At 40.3% G+C, this 26,381-nt stretch overlaps 1 protein-coding gene across 14 annotated transcripts in view; it reads left to right on the forward strand.

The window, feature by feature from the left end:
• The first annotated feature begins 5,583 nt into the window (after positions 1-5,583).
• TBC1D1 (TBC1 domain family member 1) overlaps positions 5,584-26,381 on the forward strand; it is a 99,919-nt gene continuing 79,121 nt past the window's right edge. For 6 of the 14 annotated variants that reach the window (XM_077782799.2, XM_085577777.1, XM_085577779.1 and 3 more), the window contains exons 1-2: positions 6,042-6,181; positions 13,485-14,007. In XM_077782799.2, coding sequence (XP_077638925.2) covers positions 13,591-14,007 — 417 coding nt within the window. In that variant the 5' untranslated portion in view covers positions 6,042-6,181; positions 13,485-13,590. Of the gene's footprint in view, positions 5,866-6,041; positions 6,182-6,449; positions 6,854-8,381; positions 8,521-8,580; positions 8,606-13,484; positions 14,008-26,381 lie in introns of those variants that run through there. The other 8 variants (XM_085577781.1, XM_077782801.2, XM_085577778.1 and 5 more) reach the window with 8 other exon arrangements.

Here is a 26,381-nt window from a genome sequence, read left to right on the forward strand (position 1 = left end):
ATATCAATGTAGCAATAATAGTCACAACCATAGCTACATACTTCTTATAAATGCAAAACTTCTAAACTTGCTTATCCTCCCGGAATTCAAGTCCTCTGTGCTTGTTATTTTCAGTGTAACTTGAAGATTGCAGCAACTTGAAGATTGCTGGATACAGGGAAGCAGCCCTAGGGGAAGTGGAAGGAGAGGAAGTTTTACACAGTCTGATGTACCACTCTGCAGTCCTGTGGTGAGAGGCCACAGAAATTAGTCTGGGGGGGCTTCAGGGATCTTCTAAGACATGACAGCTACCTCTCAGGTCAGCCTAGTTGAGTGCATTATGCCCCATCAGAAGGAATGGATACCTTCAAGCCTCCATGTCCCAGTACTTTTCCAGAGGGGAGTTTTCATCCTGAGCCAGTTATGTAAAGGGGGGATATTGGCATGATAAAAAGCATTATCCCAGCACGAAAGATCTGCTTCTTACTGGCTTCCTCCTTGCTTGAAGGCACAGACAGAGGAATGATTTTTCAGGAGGCAGGCTGGAGCAGTGCTTTCAATTTGGGCATTAATGAGCTAGACCAAGCCTTGGGCTTCTACTGGGGAGGTGATTCTCTCCCTCCACTCTGCTCTTTTGGAGCAGTGAAACCCCTTTCAGGGTACTGCATCCCAGCACAAGAACAACGTGAAGCTGTTAGAATAGGTCCAGAGGAAGGCCATGAAAACAGAGGGTTAGAATACCTGTGCTGGGAAAAAAAGGCTGAGAGGGCCGGGGTTGCTCAGCCTGTAGAAGAGGCTGTGAGATCTTACCTTCTAAAAGGGGGCTTATAAGAAACACACTTTTTACCAGGGACTGTAGTGACAGGACAAGGGGAAACAGTTTTAAAGTGAAAGAGGATAGATTTAATTGGATACAAGGAAAGATATATATTTTTTTTTATACTGACGGGGTGAGACATGGGAACAAGTTGCCCAGCAAAGCTGTTGGATGCCTGAAAGTGTTTAAGGCCAGATTGGATGAAGCTTTGAGCAATCTAATTTGGTGGAAGGTGTCCCTGCTTCGTGCAGGGGAGTTGAACTAGGTGATTTTTAAAGGGGACCATCACATACTGAAACCATTGCATCATTCCTTTTACTTTAGTTTTTACTGGGAGGGCTCACGTTTCTTTTGGCACAGAATATGATAAAGGATGCTTTAGTTAATTGATGGGGAAGGCCTGAAGACAGAGGATTACAGGTCCTGAATTTTTAAATGTATTTATCTTAACATCTCCTCAGGCTAGAGAGGCATATTTGACATGTGCCTTTATATGCCAAACCTGGATTTGGATTTTACTAATGTTTGGAAGTGAGACCTTCAATGCACTCACGGATACTGAAACATCCTTAGGAAGGCTTTAGGGCATCCTCAGAAGCAGTACAGACATAGGATGATCACCTAATCTTTATGATTTTGTCTTCCTAACGTCAAGAAATTTACTTGCTCCATTCCTTTCTCTATTCCAGACAGAAGTTCACAACTTCGGCAGGGGTGGGGCATGACAAAAAGAAAAAAAATAGCCAAACCCACAGCAGTCAGTTTATCAAGCTACTTGAACAATTACAAAAACTACAAAATTACAAGAGAAAACTTGATATTGCTAAAGTCTTTACTAACCTTGTCTTGCATCAGAAAAAGAGGATCTAGAACTGAAAGAAAGAATCAAAACAAAGGCAGCAAGAGTATAGCAAAGAGAGAAGTTAGTATTGCAAGTCAGAGTGGGTGTTAAGCTACAGTTTTTTCAAAGCTGGTCTAATTCTTCCACTAAAGTGTTGTGTAAGATAATGAAGCCTACTTGGACATTGTTAGTCCCAAGACAGATATTAAAACACAGACAAATGTCATTTGTAAAAATGCAGCATTGAACTGGGAGCAGGTGCACTAGTATTTTATCCAGAGATGGGACTTGCCATCACTGGAATAAAGAGTGCTTGCAGGCCAGACTGAACTCAGGTGTAAGGGAATTCTTGGCTGTTTCTAGAGAAAGATACATCCCTACATTACCAAAACCATATAAAATAAGCCTGTTTTTTATAACAGATGGAAACACAATTCCAGTTACAGTTGTAAACGTTGATCCTATAGGGGATCAGGCCTATGGAGCTAGAGCGAAAGACTGAGAGGAATTAGCGTAGTACTCAAAACTCTGCCAAAATAAAACCCAAAACCAGTAATGCTTTAGGAGTAGAACAGTGGACTTCACTTGAAGGTTATTAGTTTTTTTACAAGTCCCAGTATCGTAAAATTTACTGAATAAATTAAAATTCAGGGATGGATTGAAACAGTTTGGCTGGAAGGAAGTGAAAATACATTTCAGCTAAGTAATCTGAACTTAGTCCATGGCATATTGTGTAAAAGTATTGTTATGACAGTCAAGTATTGATTTGCAGAAGGATTTATTTGATAATTTTGCTATATACAAATCATCAAGGATAACTGGAATTAATACTAAAAGATTTATTATGTAAACATTTTTCATTTTGTACAATGTGTGCTTAAATATTTAAATTGTTCACCTACAAAGTTTCTGTAAATAAAGTTTTTCTCCTTGCTAATCATTCTCAAAATTGCAGTGGTCATGGGTTTTATTTCCACACACCACCAACAAGCAAATCTTATGTCCTTGATTAACAATCACTGTGAATAGCAACATTAAAATGATACTAAAGTAACAGTTGCTAACCACCAGCACAAGTATTAAGAAGTTTGGGGATTTTTAAGATCCTGATGCTGAAGGAATCTGGATGCCATATGTATATCTAATTTGTTGTAAATAAAAAGAATCACCAGTAAAAGTTTCCTGCCTCTAAATACAAAACTAATCAAAAGTAATTAACCTGAATTGCTTTCCTCTCCAGTACATTTTTTATGTATATAAGATATACATTCATCATGGTGTTAGTATTTCTGATCAGCTTCCAAGTAGAAGCCAACATCACTCTGCTGTATAGCAATTGCCAGGTAACCGAAATGAGGTCATGCACCATCAGAACATTATGAGTAATGGGACGAGACACTCTCCAATTATATACTAACACCCACCTAAATGAACTCTAATATAGATGATTGCATAGAAAGAGCAGCTTCCAAACAAAAAGGACAAATTTAAAATACTCACAATAAACACTGGTAAGTCATTTTCAAAAATATGTATGGGAATGAAAGAGAGAGGATTAATCATGACATCTGAAATGCTCAAAAATACAGAGACAGCAGCAGGCAGGATCTGTAACAGTAGCTCAACTCCTTGACTACTCATCAGTGATAATGGAAAGCCTCTTTTCTACAAAGATAATCAGTAATTAATGTCACTGGTATGTAGTCCTACAGCATATGCAGTAGGTAAATGTGCTATAATAACAGTGATGCTAATTTTGTTTATGAATTGAGGTTATATATAAATAGCATCTGGAGATACAATGTCATTGGATAAGAATGTAGTACTTCATCCAGAGCTCCCTAAGTCAAAGCACAGCAAAACAGTAACATCCCTTAATAACATGACAGAAGTCACAAAAAAAGACTGTTTTGTATAATAATAGAAAATCATCATTATAGGTGACATAGAGGGAAAAGCACAGAAGCTTATAAGGCAACTGAAACTCAATATAGGTGCCTGCATTCAAATTCACAATCCAAAAACATTACTGCTCAGCTGCTGCCCAGCTGTGGAGCAACTTGAACTCTGAAAGCATCTTGGGTGGAAACTTCCTGTTTGCCTTGTGGTACTTCAAAGTGTACAGCACCAAGTTCTGCCCTCACTCATGGCCTGGCACATTCAGCCTAAATTTATATTGATCTACAGTCCTACCCCAACTGCGACCAAGTGAGTAGATACCTCTGGTCCTTATTTACAAAAGAAGCTTCATTACCCACATGTTCTCACAGAGCTCTTCATACAAGCCTGTATATTCAGGTTCTGTACAAAAGGCAGTGGTGAGGTTTTCCTTGCATTTTTTTTTTTTTTAGAATGTGATTGGGCAAAGAGAAAATGGTTAAACTGCTGCTATTTCTACATCATGTATGCATGATGTGGAAAGTACAGTTTGATTTTCCTCCTCAGTCTGACGAAGTCAATGCAATGGTATATGCTTTAGTTAATAGGTTACTGTAAAGAAAAATCTAACCTGTGAAGGAAAAAAGAACAGAGATCTACTCTTTCAGAAAATAGAAAATTATTAGAAAGTCTGGTGCCCATAGCTTTCACATCAATACTGGGATCCCAGTCCCTGGAAAACATAAAAGTGCTTAATTTTTAGGAACTGGAACATAAAACCCTCATTGTGGTTCTTTTTTATTGCCCCTATGTAAGTCACAGTTTCATCAGGAAGCAGAGAATGAATGCTGTCCAAAGTAGCCTGAAAGGTGACGATTAGGTAACATTCATTGCAGGCAGGCTGAACATTCTGAGGCTCATTTCCTTCCCAGTATCAAAGATGAGAAAGAAGAAAGTATTTCTAATTGTGATGCTCTAGTATTGACTTCTGTTGTTGTTCAAGGATTTTCCAGAAAGCAAGAAATAGTCTTGTAGGGTCCTTCTCTGTTTCATAACATTTTTTTGAAAGGCAACAGTGAAGCAGTAAATAAAGTCTTCCTAAGATCATTGGCTGATAATTTGGGAATGCATGAGCCTCCGCGGCCATGCTGGAGCTGTCTGGATGGGAACTGCAGTTCACCTTCTGCTAAAGCATGGCAACCAGAGGCATATAATGCTCAGACAGGCTCAAAATGAGCAAAAAGGCATTGACTCAGGTACTGATATTGGGTAATAACTGGAGTAAGAGCATTGTCCTTAGCTGTGATGTTTTAAAAACTAAGACAGGCACTGATCGCAAGGAAATGGCATTCCTCTTTCCAAGGACTGTAAAGATGTCACTGAAAAGCAAGGGGCACTCGTACCAATTCCCATGTCTGAAGTGGAAGCAGCTAACCATGACCTGGGCACAGACTGGGAACAAGCTCTTCGGATGAACTTACATATCTGAATTCACATATCAGCAAAGTGGTAATTTACTGTACCAGGAAGTACACCTTGATGCCAAAGGTCATGAAGACACAATGGACTTTGTATCTACATGTGTATTTACACTTTACAAGTAGGGGATGTGCTTGGGTACCAAAATCGGACTTGTTTTTCATAATCGGGGGCAATATTGTGCTTGCATTTAACTGCTTGACTTAATGTGCGCAGGATTAAAAGTAAGAAAATCAGTGGTCTTACTGCCAAGAAATAGCAGTTGAAATTGAAAATTAATTGAGTGCATTAGTGGTTTGCACAACGGGGATATAGGATGCCTTAATCTTCTCCACTTGCAGAGAAGTATAATTAAGTCTCCGGATCCATTGGCAACTGAAGACCAACTGATACCTACTCTTACAATGATTTTATGCATATGCAAGTGTGGTTTCTTTGAGGAAGCCGTCGAGGTAACTCAGGTAAACTCCCAAAAGGCTGCCCTGCGTCCAGGGTTGGGCCCACAGCCGAGCGGGGACTCCAGAGCTCGCCAGCCGGGTTCGCTCCAGCGTTGTGAGAAAGCTTCGCTCGCCGCTTCAGCTGACCCCGCCATCCGCCCAGGCTCACTACCGCAAGGCGACAACGACACGTTTTCCGCGGAGAGCAGAGGCTGTGCTAGACACACAGGGCAGCGTCGCCGAAATGCTCTTCGAGAGGAACTTCACGGGCGAGGAGAGGAGGCTTCAGCCGCCCGCCGTCTCTGCCGGGCGCCCGTGCCATCCGCTCCCCCCGCGGGGCTGGGACCCTCCGGCTGTTGCTATATTCGCCCTCGCTGGCGAGCGGCCCAGCCGGGCGTGCGGCGCGGCTCCCTCCTCGTCCCGTCCGCCGGCAGGTAGGGGCGGGCGGGGCGGCGGGCAGAGCGGGAGGCGGCGGGCAGGGGCGGGCGGGCAGCACAAGGAGGCGGCGGGCAGGGGCGGGGGGGCAGAGCGGGAGGCGGCGGGCAGGGGCAGGCGGGCAGAGCAGGAGGCGGCGGGCAGGGGCGGGCGGGCAGCACACGGAGGCGGCGGGCAGGGGCAGGCGGGCATCCCCTGGCCCAGCCCGGCCCGGCCCGGCGCCCGTTACCGGCCCCGCCCGCCTCCCCGCGCGGGAGGTGCCCGCGGCCGCTGCCCGCCCAGGACACTTCCCTGCGGCGAGCACATCCTGCGGCGGTAAGCGGCGCCCGGCACCCCCAGCCCCAGGCCTGTCGGGGGGCGGCGGTGGCACCCGCCGTGCCCCACTGTGGGAGCGGCGCCGGCGGGGCCGAGCAGCGTTTCGGGAGGGTGGGGGAAGGAGGAAGAGCAGCTCTCGGCGCAGAGGAAGTGAAGAGTTGTGGGGAGAAGAGCGGCACCCGCCGCGGGCGGCCCGTGGCCGCACCCGCGCTGCGAGGGGCAGCGGGCTCCGGCGCCGGCGGGCTGGGCCGGGCCGCGCGCTGCCGGCGGTCCCGCGCCGCTCCTCACGGCGCTCCCGCCGAAGGCGCGGCTCCGGCCGCGGGACCGGGGACGGGGGCGCCGGTGCCGCTGTTCTGGCAGAGTTGGCTCCTTGTCAGAATAACCGAAAGACCTGCTTGCATTTTAATCTGTCGGCGACCCGAAGTGCCTCAAGTCCTTTTTCTCGCTTCTCTGCCGTTTCCTCGCCCATCTATGCAAAATAGGTGGGTGCAACTCCTCCCAGACCCCGCTCGGAGCAGCCGAGCGCTCTTCCCCGGGGAGAAGGGATCTTTCCTGCCGCGGCACAGCCGAGTTGTAACTTTCCGTGTGCCCACGGCGGCGCAGTGTTCCTATGGCCCTTTAAATTCGCCAAGTCAACAAGGGAATGAGCTCTCGAAACTGCGTTCACGAGAGGTATGAAACGAATGTGGTTATTTATAGCGCAGTTTGAAAAGATTGAGGCCTTTGTGTGCTGTGTTTTATTTGGGAGAGAGGCTAGCATAGCAGATCTGCTGCAGGAACCTTTAATAGTGCAGATGGGGAGATTTGTGTCTGCGTTAAGCCCAGAGATTGAATGGAACGTTGTAGGTCAAAATTAATAAATTACGCATTTTCTGAATAGCGAGTACCTCTGGGCTGATGCATATGACTATACTTTTAACACTTGTAAGTGCTGAAATAGAAATTTGTCACGGGTTATATAGGAACGCAAAAGTAGCAATGTTTGCAGGTGAGATAAATGACAGGATGGAAGGAAACACATTCAGTGATATGTGGATGACTTGACACTTTTCTCACTTTAATTTGGTTAACTGCAAAGTTGAATGCAGGCATATTGGCTGTGGATATGCAATTCAATAAAAATGAATGGTATTCATAATATAATCTACCTAGCAAGCTTTCTTTTACAAAGTTGTTTTTTTGGTTTTTTTTTTTTTTTTTAGTGCATTATATTCGTAGAACAGCTCAATATTTTGTTCAGGTCTGTATGAGGCTGAGCCAGAAGACTTCAATCATCAGCATACTGATTTCCATGGACTTGATTAAGGAAGTACCAACAGGTGTTAAGGGCAGGAGCTGTCAGCTATTTTCTTCATTTAATAGTTGATTATAAATATGTATATTTGTAATCAAGAACATACTACCATTTTGTTTCAATTTTTTATTAATAGCGTATTTATAAAACTTGAGGTGTGATATAAATGCTGGCTGTACTGGTAAATATTTTAGGTGTGTTTATTACTGGAATCAGTATATGTTTATGTTATTCAGCACCCAGTCTGGAGTTGCTAACAGCATTTAAGCATTAAGTCTTTTAAAGTCAGCATTTAATGAAAAAATAATGGAAATTTAAACTAATTTCTGAGGCAAATTGGTTTCTGGACTTGTGCATGCTTTTGGCCACAGCAAACCATAGCTTCAGAGGCAAACAGCAGATAATTAGCTATAAGATAAAAAGAATATCCTTTCAACAAGAGGGGTGTGTTGTGCTTCCAAGTGTCCATTTGAATTTAATAAAAACAATTTTTGAACACTGTTCTCAGCAGTGACCATGTCATGACATACTTAATATATATTCTCATTTGTGTTTTTCTATATATCCTGCCAGGTGGATATAGAAATCTGTCAGCTTGAGCAAAGACAATGTAAATTTCAGTTAGGGATCAGAAAGAGAGGGAGACAAGTGGTATTTAGTTCTGGCTAGTGTTCCAGAATTCTGGTTGCAGGCCAGGGTTCCTCATAATCCTTAAGTAGTATGATATTTCTGCTAAAATAATCAGTGGTGAAGTGCAGTCGGTACCAGTGCCTCTGGTTCCATTTGTCAACAGGGTTCAGTGCTAATGCCATGCAGAGAAGAGCTGAACAAATTTGTGCTATTTGAGACCAGCTGTTTTTCATAAGAGCTTGCTTTATGGTTGCTTTTTTTGCTTAGTTTCTTGAAGGGGAGGAAAACTGACTTGCAGACACTTACATAAACTAAAGGTGTTGTCATGTCCCAAGCCTGATGTGGAGTAACTGCACAGATGTCTCTCAGAACTGCAAAGGTCGAGGAAGATGGCATCTTGCTGTTCAACTCCCAGGTCAAACCCCTCATTTATTCATTGCTGTGTGAAAGCCCCGACTGCTTCTTTGTGTGACGCATCTTCCAAGCTCGTGAGCTCTGCTGTGAGTCCCAGCACTCCAACTGCTACCAAAGCAGGAAAGGAACTGGAGGAGAGTGAAGGGTAGCTTAAGTCTACAGTTACCAATGTGCTGAACAATAGTTTAAAACTTTTGGCTGCATGTCTCTATTGAATTTAGTCTGGTTGAGAAGAAAGGACAAAACAAGGATAACACTTCACCACTGTCAAAGTTTCTGGCTTTTGTTTTTTTTGGGGGGTGGGGTGTTTTTTTGGTTTAGAACATTCTCTCTCCTCTCAATATCTTTTTTCTGTGTCAGTTGGAGTCTATCCCAGAGCCTGGTGTTCCTCCAGGTGCACAAACCTGATTTTCAGTGCCTCATCTTCCCAGGTTACTAACACAATAACCTCACAAGATTCACCTTCCTAAAAGCTTACCTGACCCCATCTAACCTACTGGTACCTGGAGCCAATCCCTTGCCCTTGTGATATAGTCTTTGCTCTCTTGAGAGAGCGTGCATTTTGTGTAATGTACTGCATGACACAATGCTGCTTAGACATGTACCTTCACATGGGGTCCAGAATGGCAGAAATAATAATTTGTGTAGCTCTCCCTTTCATGCTGTCTTACCATCACCCTGACTTCTGAAGGGATCCATTTTAACTTGGTGGCATAACACAGTGAGAATGTAACTTGATTTTAGAGAGCAAGAGACTAATATATATATATATTTAAATTAGGTTAGGGTTTTAAAAACCACAATATTAGATTTTGCTAGAACAGGACCATCAGGGTAGTGTTGCATGCTTTCTAAGCCTGCTCCCCACTTGTGAGAAGTGGCTGCATTGATCAGAGCAAAAGAGAAGCTGAGGAGAAAGGGCACACATATGTTCTCATGCATATCTTCCACATTAATGAGTCAGTCTGGTGTTCCCTAGTACAGAAGTCAGGGATAGATATATTAATGTGGTTTGTGTAAATATCTTATGCGTTACAATTCAACTGGCTGTTTTTATGCTGATGGAGCAAATACAGCTGAATCAAAGCAGGCTAAACAGTAAGAACAGTAAGATTCATATTCTCTATAAACTGTATCTTAGTAGCAAAGCTGTCAGCTGAGGAGTGCCACTCAAGCTGTTCTCAGTTTTGAGTGCAAGGGCAACCAACACCCTTCAAAAGATGCTGGTGGAGAGGAGAGAGAGGAACTGTCCCAGTTATGTCTGTGAGCACTGGGAGAACAACTGGTGACACCCAGTGTACTAAGCAAGCCCAGAGTAATGAAGCTGAATGGTGCTTAGAGCTGCCAAAGGAACATCAAAGTTGAGGTAGAAGGAAACTAGTGGACAGCTGTATTTTTGTATCTTTTCTATTTCCTCTTAGATTAGAGGTGAAATAAACATTTAATAAGCATGAGTTAATCAGACACTTGGGAGAAAGAGGAAACTTGTTTGAGCCTTCTGTACTAATGTGTATGGTAAACTCCCATGGCACCTGCAGAGCCAAATTTCAGAGGGATGAACTGAAAGGTGGCAACCAGAGATGGGTAAAGGTACTAAAAGTCTAAGCAGTGGGGTCAGGGCAGACATGGATGGGCTGAGAGCATGGCTACTCTTTGGCTGTAATGTGTGCTTAAATTTATGGCTGGGAATAGGCCTGTTGAGAAGAACAAAACTATTTTTAGGTCTAAATTAAGCATATAATAAATACTCCATGGTCTTGAAGTAAAACCTAGTCCTTGGTGGAAACTTGAAGGAAATTAACACCAGTAGCTTGAAATTGGCATAATTTCTGGTGGGATTTGTTTACAGTAAGTGACAGGAGGGGAAAACAAAGAAAGAATGGCTGGGAAAGGGAAATGGAACATGCAGAGCAGTAACATACAGAATGATATGGCTTAGATAAGGAGACTTTACGATGCTGCTAAATTTGTGCTCTGAGAAACTGCACTTTTAGCCTCTCCTAAACATTAAGGGAAAATCCTAACATTTTAACTTCTATTTAACTGGTTTAATTTAGTAGTGTTTTTCTTTGGAAATAACAAATGCAGACATTGGAGTATTTATACTGTTGATTTTGCAAGGTGTTTATTTTTTTAAAAAAATGATGCCAAAAGAATGCCAAGAAGCATCACATTTATATTAAATACATTCCAGCAGTACAATGTTTGTTCAAGTATTACAGAGTAGCAACTTTGGGTTTTTTATATACTGTTCAGTCCTTAGAGTTAGTATGCAAAATAATTGTGATATCCATTTTCTCTTTGAGTCTGCATTGCCTGGTAGATCTAGGGTAGAAGAACATGGTAGATGGTGGTAATCAAAAATAAATTCAGAACATTGATAGAAACAAGGGCGACTGTTGTATTTCTACATGCCTTTAATTACGTTTTTTTAAGAATGGTTCTCAGAAAACACAAATAAGAAATTGGCTACAAAAAGTATGTGGCTAATACATCATAGTCTGTATGGTAGCTTCATTCACTTGTTTTCAACTAAGAATGCAGTTTTCTGAGGCTTTCTTATCCTGAGATTATTATCAATGCCACTAAGTGACAAGAGCACTAAAAGCTAAAACCTTGATTTTTATGTAGTTTAGACTACACATCATGGTAGTTATTAATTAATCCAATCTTCCCCGGAGTTGCTGAACTATTTTTCATTGTAGTTAAGGAGAAAAAACTTGTAATAGTTTGTGAAAGAAGAGACCATTTTGATTCTTGGCTGAAGGAAAACTAAAAGTGTTTAATAGTCTGTGTTGATAAGGTGTAAAAGTGCCTCCTGAAGCCACTGTCCTATTTAGAACCACAGAATCGTTGATATTGGAAAAGATCTCTAAGATCATCATGTTCAGTATATGACTTAACACCACCATGTGGATTAGATCATAGCACCAAGTACCACATTCAGTTATTTCTTGAACGCTTCCAGGGACAGTGACTCCACCACATCCCTGGGCAGCCTCTCCCAATCCTTACCACCCTTTCCTTTACCACCCTTGAAGAAATTCTTCCAGATGTCCAACCAGAACCACCGCTGCTACAGCTTAATGCCATTTCATTTAGGATGTCATGCATTTATATTAATCTTAAAGATGCTTATTTTCTTGCTCATTTGTGAAATAAACAAAATAAACCCTCCCAGTTGTAGTACATTTAAAATGAGGTGTACAAATTCTGGATTTTTATGGCCCTTTTTCCCATACCTCCCATGCCCAGATACACACACAGATGTTTATGAAGAGATTTTTAAAAAATTGATCTATGCATCTAGAATGTTATTTATTGTGAATTCATTGAATAGTATCTTGAAAACTTGCACTCTTGCTAAATTTGCTATTCATGGAACTGGCAGTGCTGCCACTGTGTTCATTTGTCAAAAGATTAAAATTTCAAAGAAGTAAATGTGCTTAAAGATGATTTATGAAGTTCTCTTGTTTTTACAGTTTGCCAGTTACTGCAGAAACATTGTTTCCCACTGGGACATTTACAGATTGGTTGCATTTTAAACAGCTCAAAATTAATTTAAATCCTGAATTTTTTGGGGCTTTTTTAACCCTGAAATTTCCTTTCATTTTCAACAAGGTGAAAGACTGTTAGAAACTCATTCTGAAAATATTATTACAAGAGTAAAAGAAGGATGAAGTTCAGTGGAAACTCATGAGAAAAATAGTGCTGGTTTTGATCATATTGATAGATGAACAAAGACAAGAAATACTGTTATTACAGTAAAGAAATGGCACTTATTCAAAACTTGTCCAAATGTAATTAAAATGTTACTTAAGGATATCTTGGTACTATTTATGTTGTTTTTAATAGGTTTTATCATGGGAAACTCTCATAGGACTGATGGTAAACTAGTGTCCTGGTATTTAAACACAGGCAATTATAGGCCTGTCAGCCTGGCATCAGTCTCACACAATGTAATGTAACAGCTGAAACTACGGGCAATTAAAGAGGAGTTAAAACAGGGTAGTATAACAAATGCCAATCTAGGTGTTTTCATGGACTCCATTTTGTGAAATTGAATTCATAAAGAAATGCAATTATTGGATTTCATTACTAAAACTACTAATACATAACAGTAGTGGTAGTAGATGCTGGGTATAACAGGGTTACAAAAGGGTTGTGAGTAACTTGGTATATTCCATTTGGTATTTTAAGAAATACAAATGATACAATGTCAGTCTGGTTAACATTTAACGATTTCTGTCTGGCTGACCAGTGTTAAAATGCAACCATGAATTGCAGTCATCATCTGGTTCTTCCCAGAATGCTGTAAGGATTGTTGCTTGTGGCTGCTACCTGACAGGATTTTCAGCGATCACTCTGCTGCTAGCATTTTTATATGACAATAATTTCTAGGGTGTTATTTATTGAAAAAATCTGTTTGGTTACAACCAATAATTACTGTCAAACTATACCTAAGGAAACAACTCTATGTTAGTAGCCAGATTAAAAGTCATCCACCTATGGACAAGAAAGTTGTCAAGCTAACTTTTTTTTCTTCCTCAGATGTAAAGGTGCCTTAGCAGGCAGTGACTTCAACTGTCATGAAGGTCAGAATAGCTCAGCTGAGTTCTTCCTGTGATAACAGGATTGAAATAGGCCCATATGATCTACATGTGCCTACCCATGAAACAGACAAGAGCTAGAAAAAATGTTCATTGTAATTTAGTTACTCATGATATAGTTGAGCTATGGTCATAAAACAAATTTTAAATCAAGAGTGACTCTTTTCCAAACGATGTATTTATTACAATTATGTTTGTTGGACCTGAAATAGTAAGACCCAGTGTAAAGAGGGGGAACTTGCTACAGGGGCCATGGTAGCTCTCTTCTGATACTAAGCTATTAATTATTTGTGTTATTGAGAGTTGGTTTTTCATAGAGTTTAAGCACCTACATAACTCTTTCTTTTTCTTTCAGAGCTCTTCTGTTCCTTAATCAAAGGAGCCATCCAGCATCCAGATAATGTCATTCCACGGCGCTGAAATATCGGTTAATTAGTTCAGGTTCCCTAAAGGACTGTAAAATGGAGCCAATAACTTTCAAAGTTAAAAAGTGTCAAACACCTAGTGATTTCTCAGCAAGTTTCAGTCTCCAGCTCGTGGGTTCTCTCCCAGTGCATTCCCTAACCACTATGTCAATGCTGCCTTGGATTGTGGCCGAGATCCAGTTGCTCAGTGCAAAGTCTTCCAAAGAAGAACCCAGCGTCAGCCAAATTCGACTTTGTGTTTCACCAGCCAGTTTGCGATGTGAGCCAGACACAGGGGAAACCCAGCAGTGGGATCCTTTAATTTGTTCAAGTTTATTTGAATACAAGCCACAGCAGGTCCACAAACTGATTCACAATAGCCACGATCCAAGCTACTTTGCTTGTCTGATAAAGGATGAAGCAGCAAATCAGCAAAGTATCTGCTATGTATTTAAGGCTGATGATCAGACAAAAGTAAGTAAAAAGAACCAAAGCAAGCATCCTTGGAGTTGCTTTTGTGCTGTTTGAATCCTTTCACTATACTGTAAAACCTTAAGGTTGTACTTAAAATTAGAGATGAGATCTCATTAAAACTTACTCACTTATTTTATTTTATGTTAATCGCTTGATAAAATTTGAGATGCTCAATATGTGAAATGAAAGGTGTGTACATAGCCTACAGGATCAGGGCCCAAATTTCATCAGCTTAAAAAACACTTTAGTTTGGGATATGGGTGAAATCTTGACCCTCAAGTCAGTGAGAGCTTTTCTGTTGATGTCACTAGGGCTAGTATTTCACTCATGAGTCACTGTGAACTTTATCTAATCCTGCACTCAGACCTCTCAAATTTCTGTTTTCCTGAGTTGAGACCTATGTGACTGCAAAGCAGAGATACCTCCTTTCTCAGAAAGAGGAGAGGGTAGTGTGGAACCTCCATCTGGATCGTATCTCTAACAACAGGACCCTGTGGAAACCTTTTCCTAGATCTGTAATTCACAAAGCCAGGCAGGCAGGTTTAGAGAGTGGGGGAAAGGCACAGTCTTTGCACCTCTGTGACATGCAGGCTTGCTGCTGCATGGCGTGAGACAGGAACTGGGTATGTATGTCAGGCAGTGGGTGAGATTTGGCTTAGTCTGTATGTCCTTACCAGTTCCTAACCAGTTGTGTCTTTGCTGAAAAAGTAGAAGCATTAAAATTGTTCATCCCTTCTGTTTTGAGAGTAATGTGAGACACTGACTCATGATTGAGTAAAATGAGTAAGATTTAACACAAACTTACTGTGAACTACTGAGGACAAAATGCTGACCTGTCCTTCACCTCTTGAATGTCGACTCTAGTCTCCATAATGTTGGAAAACAGCATGCTCACTTGACTCATAGGAGGTGTCCAGCTGAAGAACTCTGGAGGTATTATGTGAATATACACCACACATGGGATTTATGCCAGTCTGCCCAATAGCAGAACATTGTACAGTTCCAAATCCGTGGTCTCAAGCTTACAGCTCAAAACATATGGAAACAGCTTTATTTAAATCCCCCAAGATAAAGCTGCAGTTCCAGTAAATTAAAAGGCAAATACATTGTAAATCATAAGCATTCAAGTGAGAAATCCTGTCAAGCTGAATCTAGAATACCAAGTTTATATATGTAAGGGCAGAAATAAGGAATAGTTATTTCAAAACTTAGCATTGGATAGCAGCTGGTGAATGCATTTTTCATTTTGCTTCTGCATTTATTTGTGTTTGTGATTTTCTAGGATTATGGTGAGAACACATCTGTACTGATCACCTCCAGTACATTTTCTTAGGCATTTTCTTTTCAAGTACTTTTTCTTCATGTTTGATCAAATTCCTGCACATGTTTGAAATGATCAAGAGCAAATTAAGTCTCTAGTTAAATTTGCAGCTGTGTCTACATGTTTTTGGAGACAACACTCACAATTTTTGTGTGTTTTAACTACTTAGTTCTAGGTTCACACAGATATCCATCCTTTCAAAAACTGCCTTCCACCTGGTCTCTTAACTTGCCTTGTGTGCAAGAGTTATTTCTCTTGACTTCTTTACAGTCTAGGTAGACATCTAATCAGCATTTGTGGACCTATGTTTCAACAAAAGGGAAATGGAAATGCCAGATGTTCTTACCATCTGAAATGAAGCCCTACCTCTTTTACTTAAATTTTGTGCAATTTCCACATTTTAAGTAAGTTCTTTGTGCTTTGTAGGGTGTTGTTACTTTGACCTGAATATGGTCATATAATGCCTTTTAGCTAATTGATGTTTGTGTATGTATCAGGAGGAGTGATCTGATGTTACCTGTTTTGCAGATGCCCAACTTGAAAGGATAGGGAGTACACACATGCCTTTGTTACAAACTGAAGGAGCTGTTTCTTAAAAGCCAGTGAGTTGGGATGAAGAATTTAGGATTGTTAGGTCAATTTATGTTCAATTTCAGAAGGAATAAATTTTAGAAATTGGACTTTTGCAGCCTGTGCAACTCAGCAGATTCCTGTGCTGGCACTCTTTTTTGTAAGAACTTTTTTTTTTCCTAGTTGCTTCAGGTCTGTAAAAGAATCACAGCAGTCCAGATACATTTAGTCACAGAATTTACATGTTAATAACCATTTTTAGCCAACAATCTTGGACATCCAGACTTTTGTGATAATTACTAATTACAATAATATTGTAAACTGCAAGAGCCAAAATTCTTTGTGCCTGCATGTATAAATCTGTAGCAGGGTTGTATTTGACAGGGTTCTTCAATTAAGTCAGGTCTGAGCATTTGAAATAGAAGGTACTTTGTGGCTTTGCAAATAAGTTCTGTGTATATGCTCACCTTAAGATAAGTAGAATAAAAGGGGACAGAAGTATGTCTGTGGGAGAAGTACAGTAGGAAGATTAGGATGTTAAGACAAAGGCAGTTGAGTAGAAGACTAAACAATTAAAGCCTTTAAGAAGAGGACAAGAAACTTGAAAGTCATGCAGACAAGCACAGCACTGGAGGTGGTAGAAAGTACAGAAATCCAGGAATGGTCAGGCTTTTAGCATCAGCATTGGAGATAGACTACAGTCCATTAACTGTAGTTTTACTCCTTTATAAGTAGAAATTGAGCAAGAACATAACATCTGATTAGTGAGGGATTATTTTACTGTTTAATATGAGAGTTTTGTTAATGTTGCTGGGTCATATTTAGCTCAGCTCTAGAGTTGATGGAGGTGCATGCAATGCCATGCAATGTTTTTCCTGAATACAAAGCTCTTGGGTTCGTTGTTGCTGCATTTCCAGCATAGCCACTTTAGAGAAGAAATCCGTAGATGGGTAATTAACACTAAGTAATGTCAGGATTGTTTGAAAAGAGTTCTTTGTTATGCTTCTCTGTAGCAGTGAAAGAAAAGGTAATGCCCCATTGTGGTCTTTGTTTTCCCTCTGTAGGATCTGCTGTAATTGTTTCCATTGTACCAGCATGGCAATGTGTGGCTCACTTTCCCTGCTGGATAGCAGTAAGTAGGGAAGGATGAGATGATATTACTTGAAAAGATGCATATGAATATGGAGAGCATTTCACTCTACTTTGTGCTTAAAGGATGGGTTACTTGCCTGGAGAGAGTTTTCTTATGGATTAGAGTCTTCTTTCCAAGTAGATTTGTCAGACATGGGATCTGAGTGTTCCCTTCTTCATGTATAACTCCAGTAAGTTTCCACTAATTACAGATAGTGGAGTTTCTTATCCTTACACCCTCATTCTCAGAGGTTCTGATGTAGCCTCATGATTGAGTAATTTCTGCCTGAGGGTGGGGCTGAAGCATTAATGCACATTCTTTGTGGGTGCTCAGGAGTGGAGCTGGATTCAATTATATTGCCTGCAGGGAGCTTATGAAGGCTACTTGTAGGTCAGGTGAGTAGTAGTGGGGGAAGCTGGGGAAAACTTAAATCTCCACTAAATCTGTTGCAGCATAAGAGCACAGCCCTGCTGAACACCTTGGTGAGAGTGCTTGGCTGCTGTAGGAATGCAATGGAAATGAAACCATACATGATCCACCCTCTGTGTCTCCCCAGTGGCCTCTGGTCTGACATGTGCTTATGTACTACAGAAGTGTGATGCTGTTGACATTCACTGTTGTTGAAAACTATATACTTTAAAAATTATTGGCATTTTAGTCCTACATTTGAGATGTGCTAGTTATAAACTGTTTGGAACTGCAGGTGAGGTGTGCCGTTTCCTTCCTGAACTCATTGTCTCCAGCTTTCCTTCTGTATGATGCCCTGCTTTATCACTCACTCCAAGAAATGAAAGAGATAAGTAACATGAGGCTAAGGCATACTGTAGCAGGGTATCCCCCACCAGCAGATGCAAAGTAGCCAAACCATTATGGAGGATGAGTAATTTCTGTTCTTATTTTCAGCTTGGAAGAGTAATTCCAGATGGCATTGTGTTGATCCTTCTTTGGTGTATCAAATGATTTCTTTTACTTAGATACGTTTAATCTTACTTGATGGATGTTTGGGCAGGCAAGTGGAACACGGGTCACTAGTTCATCTGACTCATGCCCTGAGCTAGTTTAGATTTAAGGCAAGTTAAGGTTATGCTGTCCTTTATTATACTTTTATATTTATTGTAAATGAAGACTAACAGTTCTAAATGTAATGGCTTCACAGAGGTCTGAATCAAAGAGGGCATTCAGTATTTCAGCATTTTTCCATGTCCTGTGCTTTGTTCAGCAGCAGGCTCACACATTCGCAAGCCTATCTTCTGTCATCTACATAGCTATAAAGACTTTTGTTGCCTTTGCTAGGTTCAATTCCAGGTGGACTTCAGCTTTCCTGATCATGTCTGTATCTTGGGTTGGCAAATTCTTATTGAGGCTCTCTGGAAACTGGCTGGATTGGCCATGCCCTGCTGTGTTTTTCCTACAGCAGATATTTGAGTGGTTGAAGTTCCTCGTTAGGACCAGGGTGTGCTAATGTGAGGCTACTCTGAGCTGTCTGTAGAGTGCATCATCCACCTGTTCTTTATGATCACGGGGTAACATAAATTCCTGTATGGAGAGCAGAAGTTGGCAGACAGCACTGCCATTTTTTAGTTTATTTTTTTTAGTGAAGCAGATGCTCAGAATACTTGAAAGTTTCCCCTTTTTTATTCTGTGATATGAACTGGAGGTTTAGAGAATTTGAGGGAAAGCCTAGAAACTTGAGCCTGATGTTTTGCAAGAAAAATATTTCTGTGACATAACCAATGGAGAACTGGAGTATGAAGAAAGGTTAGAAGTTCAGATTTTTAAAGGGTTAAATTTTGTGCTGGTGTTTTTGTTTGTGTGGGTTAGGATTTTTTTTGTCCCCAAGACTCTGGACACAAGTTGTCATAACAGCCTGTAATAAGTGCTTGTGTTTACCAGAGCAGTTAATGCTATGATGGCAAAACACTGGGTAGAACTTTTCACTTAATAGAAAAATAATGCCTGTGATTTAAACAGGATCACAGCTGCACAAGACATGCACAAGTCTGTGTGGTGCTTCTAAATCTTCTCTGTAGTGTCATCAATCAGGGACAGCTTTTGGCCCAGGCAGCTGCAGGAGTGTTACCATGAGAGTTGCAGCGTCTGTATGGTTGCAGCAGACTGGGACACCTGCTCAAAACCTGAGCCTGCTGATTGACTTCACCTGTGCCAAATCTGCCCCAAGGCAAAGACAGATGGAACCCATCTCCTTGTACTGAGGCACTTCTTGAAATATAGCACCTGGTCTGTTGTTGAGCTTTTTGGTTACAACTGTGATGCCTTCTGTTGTCAGAGGCCTTTGGGTTTTTTGTCCACCTATTGCCTTAACAGTTATTTTGCTTTTAAGCAACCTTCACCTACTTTCATGAGTTAAAATAGCTTATGCACTTAAGTAGATCACGCTGTCTTACCTGGAATGCAGCACTCTGTTACATGTTGTTTATGATCTGATTATGTGCTGAAGAAGCTGGTTTCAGATAATCAACACTTAGCTCTCTGTGAGGCTGCTCAGAGCTGAACTTCACATTATTCATCTATAAAAGGAATGGCAGCGGCCCAGTGAACTCCTAAGCAGTTGTTGTGAGGCTTGGCTTCATGACGGTTTATTCTTACACAACTTGTTTTTACTTTAGACTCTAAGTTATAGTCTCACTAAGTACCTAATTTTTAATACCACCATTTCGCTTTCTTAAAATAATTCAGGGAAGATAATTTTAAAGATAGAGGTGATCTTTTTCCTCTGTATGTTACTGCCTGATGAGTCTATGGAGATTAAAACATGGTTCTTCTTTTGCAAAAAACATAAAACACTGGAACAAAATTAAGTAACTGGACTAATGTCAGTGCAAATGATACTGTAATTTGGCTGTTTTCTGCCTCCTTACTCACCTTTGCGGTTTTTGATTGAATCTGTGTAATGGCAATCTGCTAGCATTGCTTTTTGACTTAGGACATCTCTCCTGTCTCCCAAATACTAACTGAAGAAAATGTAAAATACAGAAGAAAAAAAAATGCAGGAGAATAAATGAAAAATCAAATACATATTTGTGATGTGCACATCCACAGTCCAATTTATAAAGTAGGTCAAAGTTTAGCTGTGTAAATCCTAGCAGAATATCCTGTATAATGCAAACAACCAGCTGTGCTTTCAGTACTCTCATGATTAATCAAGCTTTACAGACTTCTTGAGCATGAGTGTGATGACACTAGTTCTATTCTGGGATCTGTTCAAACAATTCTTATATGTGAGCTCTTCTGTCAGGGAACTTTAGTGGCCAGTGACCCTGTCCTTAGCAGCATTATTCCAAGCCTTTTTGGGGTTCTTGTGAAATCTTTGAGTGACGTTGTGACATGTTGCCTCAGCTAAGTGCTCGTGGTTTTGGTTTTTTTTTTAATTTATTTTTATAAAAAAAAAATTGTGGGATTTCCCTTAACCTTGTGTGATTGCCACATGGAGGAAGTAATTTGTGCAATACCAGTGCTGCTGTCTGACTTACAGTCAGAGATATTGTCTGATCAAGGAAGATGAAATTAATCACAAGGTTTGTAAAAAGAGTTGCATATTCCCACTCTTAGCAGCAGCAGCAACATGAAAATTATATATTCTTGTGATTTCTTATCTTGTGTAATAGTTTCTTTTCTAGTGTAATAATTAATTGTATAGTAAACTGCATCAGATGGCATTGTTCATGTATTTTTCAAATTAAATAATACTGAAAGTAGCTGTGTTTTACTTCTAATGTTACATGCACTGGATTTTAGGGTCAGAGTTCATGCCAAGGCTATTTTTTGTTCAAGGCTATTAAGGAACAAGGAACAGTTGTTCCTTCACTTTTCCTGTTGGGGATTGTAGCAGAAATGCAAAACAGGAGAACTGAGGCAAAAACATAATTAGTGGATTTCTGATAGCCTCTCATCTGATTACTAACCACTCTTTTTGTCTTACTTGTGGCCTGTGATGTCCTGCACAGGTAACTGGAGCCATGAATATCTAAGCATCCTCCATATCTGTAAAAGAGTTTTCTTTAAAAGCTCCTGTTCACCCAGAGAAGAGCTTCTGTACATATCTCCAGAGAATCTCACTCGTAACATCTTAACCAAGTTAGAGTCAGCTTTCTGTGGTCCTGCAATCCTTTGTTTGCTGATTTGCACATTACCACCTTTCCCCCTGTTCTTTATACTGTGGTATCACTCAGATATGTTTCAGAGCAATTTGAATATTCCAAAGGAAAAGTGATAAAGTTTCAATGAAATCAGCATTCGTACATGATCACGGAACAGTTTCATTTGCACTTTTGTTAGAGTCAGGGCATTGCCATGAAGAGCAAGAGAAGGCCCAACCTTCTCTTTCCAGTTCATTCAGTCTTAAACTGCCGTGGGGTGTTAGTTCAAGTGTAATCTATGATGGTACACTGAGGAGATTTTATAGCTGTCAAAAGAGGCAATTCTGTTATTCTTTTCTCTTCTGATCCATCCCTTGACATACTTCCTTGCTGTTTCCCTTGTGCTGGCACTGATGTTTGTCCAGCTCTGTGTTGAGCTGCTTTAGGGGCTAAGGTAAAATAAATTAATTTCATTCTGCTCCAAAACCTATTTGGTGCACCTTGCTAGATCACCAATATGTTTTTTGTCAAATTTCAAGTTGACATAAATTTGAGCATAAAATATTTTGGGACAAGGCTTTCATAAGGAGGTGGGGGAAGTGGAGTGCCATACCAGGAATACTTCGAAGGGATTGAGCCATGGAGCAGGAAACTTGTTGTTCTATCTTTGTAGGTTGACATACATCTTAAAAGTAAGACTATGAGGATGGAGGTGCACAGTGACACTTGCAGGCTTCTTTGGCTTCTGTACATAGAGCAACCTTGTTTGGAGAATGGTGCTCTTAAACACCAAGGTTGTGGATTCAATCCCCATATGGGCCATTCACTGAATAGTTGGGCCTGGTGATCCTTGTGGGTCCCACCCAACTCAGAATATTCTGTGAAAGTGTCACTGACATTGAAATCTGTCCTGCTAGTAATGTGTGAGAGGAAATCACTGCATACTTGCCCAATGAGTCCAAAGTAGCCTTGCTCTAAGAACACATCACGGAGTGGGTGATCTTCAGTCTGGAAGCTGTCTATCCATATATTACCAAAACACAAACAATATTAAAGTTCTCAGCTTCACAACTTGTAACAATAACAAAATGTGTAGCAACAAAGTTATCCAGCTCACCTTACTGGGGTGTAGTAAAGTCTGATTTATGCAAAGATGTTGGATGCAAGACCCAAACAAAATTAATGGTCTCCTCATTGTGTTGCAGCCTCATCAGTCCTAAAGCTCCAAACAAACATGCAGCGAGCAGACACTGTTGGGCAAATCAAAAAACCCAAACCAGATGGAAAGACCTGTGCCCATGGATAGGTTCTGAGTGAGAAATAGAAGGTGTGAAAATATAAGTTGCGTATACAGAATTAAGAGTTCAGAAAATACTGTTTGGTTTACAGCAATATTGACTATAAACTGCATGCACACTACTATATAAAGAAATACTTAATGATGAAGGAACTCAAATGTATTTTCTGAGTTACCCACTGCTGAGGCTTGCTGAAGTTCATTTAAGACTACAAGTTTCGAAGTTTGAATGATGCCTTATTGATCTCTGAACTCAAGTCAGAAAGTCTAATCTGGACTCACTAGATGGTTTTTATTTTTCGTTTAATTACTTAACACTCTTAAGTAATACAAAGTATGCACAATTGTGAAGTTCTTAAATTAATTTTGTGGATACTTCATGCAATGACAGTTGTATGCAATTTAAAGCCAGAAAGTGGCTTTATTAGAGGGGGGGGAAACTGCTTTGAAAATAACAGTTTTTATTTTTAAAAAAACAGTCTTGCCTTAAACAATGTTAGTTTTTGTGGTGCACAGTACAATAGTATATTGAGGACAGTGTGATTTAGTTAGCAAAAGTGAGTAGATAATTTTTGTCAAATACATGAATAAACAATGGCTGTAACTAACCTACATCTGTCATGTCGTTAGTACAGTCTCTACAGACAGACTCAAGAGTGGTTCTGGCTCATACCTGATTGATATCAGTTGTCTTTTTATCTTTCCTCAAGACTAATAAAACCAAAGCCTCCTATTTTCTGTGCTTTGCAAGTTTCATTAGGAAGCTTGGGCTTTAGCTCACTTGGAGCTACTTAAACATGGACATTCATGTTCAGGCAGTTGTATTTTCTTCTTTTCAGATTTTAAAATGGCCCTAAAAGACAAATGCAAGCCATTCACATTCAAATATGAAGATGCCAAGTCATAAATTATGATACTGAGTAAATCATCTTCCTGAAATAGCTCCTTCTGTTTCCATGCAGTTGGCTTTTCATTTAAAGTTTTGCCTTTCCTGGACTGACATTTATGCTGTGCCCCCAAGGTCATCAGATGGGGGCTCTTTGGCTGTAGTGGAGCAGAAAACCAAAGCAGAGGAGGCATATATAACTGCTGTATTTACTTTAGCAGCACAATCTCCCATCCTGTTATATGTCAAAGTGAATAATGGTAGAAAATAATTGTCATAAAATCAGTGCTTTCCCTTGCCTGGTGTAGACACAGTAGTTCTATATTTCTGGGGTTTTTACCCTCTCTGTGGACATCAAGTTATGGGAAGGGCTGTGGGAAATATTTTCCTAAAGAATGATTTGTGTGACTGGACAAATACAGGCTTAAATGGATATGTGTGTTTGCCCTAGAGGTTGATCATCGAGGATCTGATACAAGGATTGAGTGAATAATGCCAGATTATACTGGTTTGTCCTTTGTATGAAACTGCTTGGTTGATGTGGACTTCCCCTTTCTTTCCCACCCTCCCTCCACTTTTTCCAGAGTGACAGTAATTGAGATCTATTGCTAGACATAAACAGCTTCACTGATGATGATTTCTCTTGCATTGGGTTAAGTTTGGTCCTTCTGCATAACTGATTGAACACTTTTCATGTGCAAGCTTCTTGTGTCAACCTTTAAAAGACCTCCACCAAACTACCTTCACACAGGCAGAATGTGCTTCAAAATTGTATTTTTAGTAATGATGACATGGTTTATTGTGTTGTTTCATTGCTTATATGCTATGCTTCTACTTATAATGTAAAGAACTTGCACAGGAAGAGGGAATAAAAGCAAGATTTTATGACTCATTTGAGATTTTTGAAGGCTATGTTCAGCACAAAGGTGTAAAGTAGAGCTTGCAGTGAATATCTGATGGTGTATTTGCATCTGAACTTGTGGCTGAGTCTTTGAGGCTGAAAATCAGTATGCACTTTAACTTCAGGCTAGTTCCTTTGAAGAAAACAGACACACTTGCAACAATGACCTTGAACATGCTTGTAGATACTTGCTTGGTTAGGACCTATAATACATAATATATTATTCAGCTTGGTTTTAGCCTTAGATTTTTTTCAATGACAGTTATGTTGTTCACATAGAAAAAAGTTTTAGAAAACCCTTTCTAAAGTTTTAGAAAAAAGGTTTCCAATACCTATAATTTAATTAATTTAGAAAGATTTTTAATTAAACATAAGTACTTTTAAAACCAGACCAAAAAAAAAAAATCAAATACAAGAATATATTGACAACGATTAACGTGGTTGATTCAACACCACTATTACAAAAATTAGGTTTCCTTCCTTATTTAAAATTCCAAATAGAAGTAGGCCATATGTCTATGAAGCAATAATTTACTGAAGTCTTAAGAAGAGCAAAGGCCTATTCATCACTTTTAATTCTCTGCAGACTACAAAAAGCATGTTCTAATGTGCATCTTCAAGTACAGATAGTGTTGGTACCTTTGGAGGTCTCTCGCTGAAGCTGAATTCAGAGGCCTTTCTAGAAGTTGTGTTATCGTGTTAGGATTGCCTTTGTTGGACCAGCTGTCAGCAGCAATGAGGCACTTCAGTTTTCCCGATTTAAGTGCAGATTTCAAAGCGACACAGTGGGTAATGACACACTGGAACGAGGCACCGATTCCCAAATCAGGACTGGGATTTAGGAGAGAAAGCAGTTGCTTCTGCGGAGCTCTCTGCAGTATCTCTGCTGCTGTGGAGCACTGTACAGTATTCCTGACTGTATAGCCAGGCAGCTTTTCGAATTGCAGGAAGAGAACTTCATTGTTCTTGAAAGGGATTATTCCCCAGAGTGCATAACTCCTTTTGTCCCTCCAATCCCTTCACAAATTCGCAGCTTCATCAGGGTTTAAGATGAGGTGTTTAAGTGCCACTTAGTGGCTGTCCAGAGCAAATGTAGGATACTGCGATTGCTGTGAAAGATTTCACCTCTTCTGGTTTCCACCAGCAGGAGAATTGCTCGCCTTGCTGAGGAGATACTGAGGGCTAATCTGTAGCTGGTAGAAATCAGTTGAAAGATGCCAGTGGATTTTCAGTTAGAAAGTTTCAGTACTGTAATTTCCATTTTACTTTTTTCCCCAAATTGTCCTACTGAAGTTCTGTTTGGGTTCTCTTTGTAGCTTTTTTGGTTTTTTTCATTTTTCATTGGGATGTTTTTCCAGTATTTTTGCAATGCCTCTAAAAGTATTGGAATGAGTTTGCTTTTACTATGTAACAAGAAGTAGCAGTATGTAAAGTCTGTAGAAGAGAAATACTGCTGTTTCTGGAGTTTATTCATGTGTATTATACTTCACAAAACAAGATGTGCTTAACAGTGGTTGGTGTTTGTCATCAGCCACTGTCCTGGGGTGTTTCGGCTCCCCTCAGCAGAATATCTGATAGATGTGAAACCATTAACTCTCGGTCATGTTAGGAGCTTGCCATAGTAAGTTTTTATGTGTTCAAGGACAAAAGTTTATATCCTAGAAACTTACAGGGCTTCTGGATATTCTTTACATGTATGTTATTAACTGTGTACTGAACCAGATACATCCTTAAGACATAAAAAGATATAGTAGCAACTTGATCTGTGATTTAAGTGGGGGCAATTCTCAAACAAATAGCTTTTACATTTCTGAGTGCATGTATTGCCTGTATGCAGGCTTCCTCTTTAGTGGGAGGAGGTTTTTCAGTGGGGTTTCTGCAGGGAATTCATATACTGCAGAAGGCATGTTTCAGGTTTTTCTTTAGAATGGAGTTGTCTTTTTTTTTCTCTTCTCTTTCAGTTTTTATGTTTAATAGACTATCCATATGCATGCTAGCTAGATATAGAAGAGTCAGAAGAGTTCCCAGGAACCTCGAACAAAACACAGATTTCTGATTACGTTTCTTGTTAAAATTACAGAACAGAAGGTCGAGGTCAAGGTCTCAAGATAAACCCCTTTGCACATGCTGAGACAATGTACTTCCAACAAGCCATATAAAACCTAGATAT

Source organism: Lonchura striata, chromosome 4 (assembly GCF_050655825.1).
Source record: "Lonchura striata isolate lonStrDom1 chromosome 4, ASM5065582v1, whole genome shotgun sequence".
Classification (NCBI taxonomy): Eukaryota; Metazoa; Chordata; class Aves; order Passeriformes; family Estrildidae; genus Lonchura; species Lonchura striata.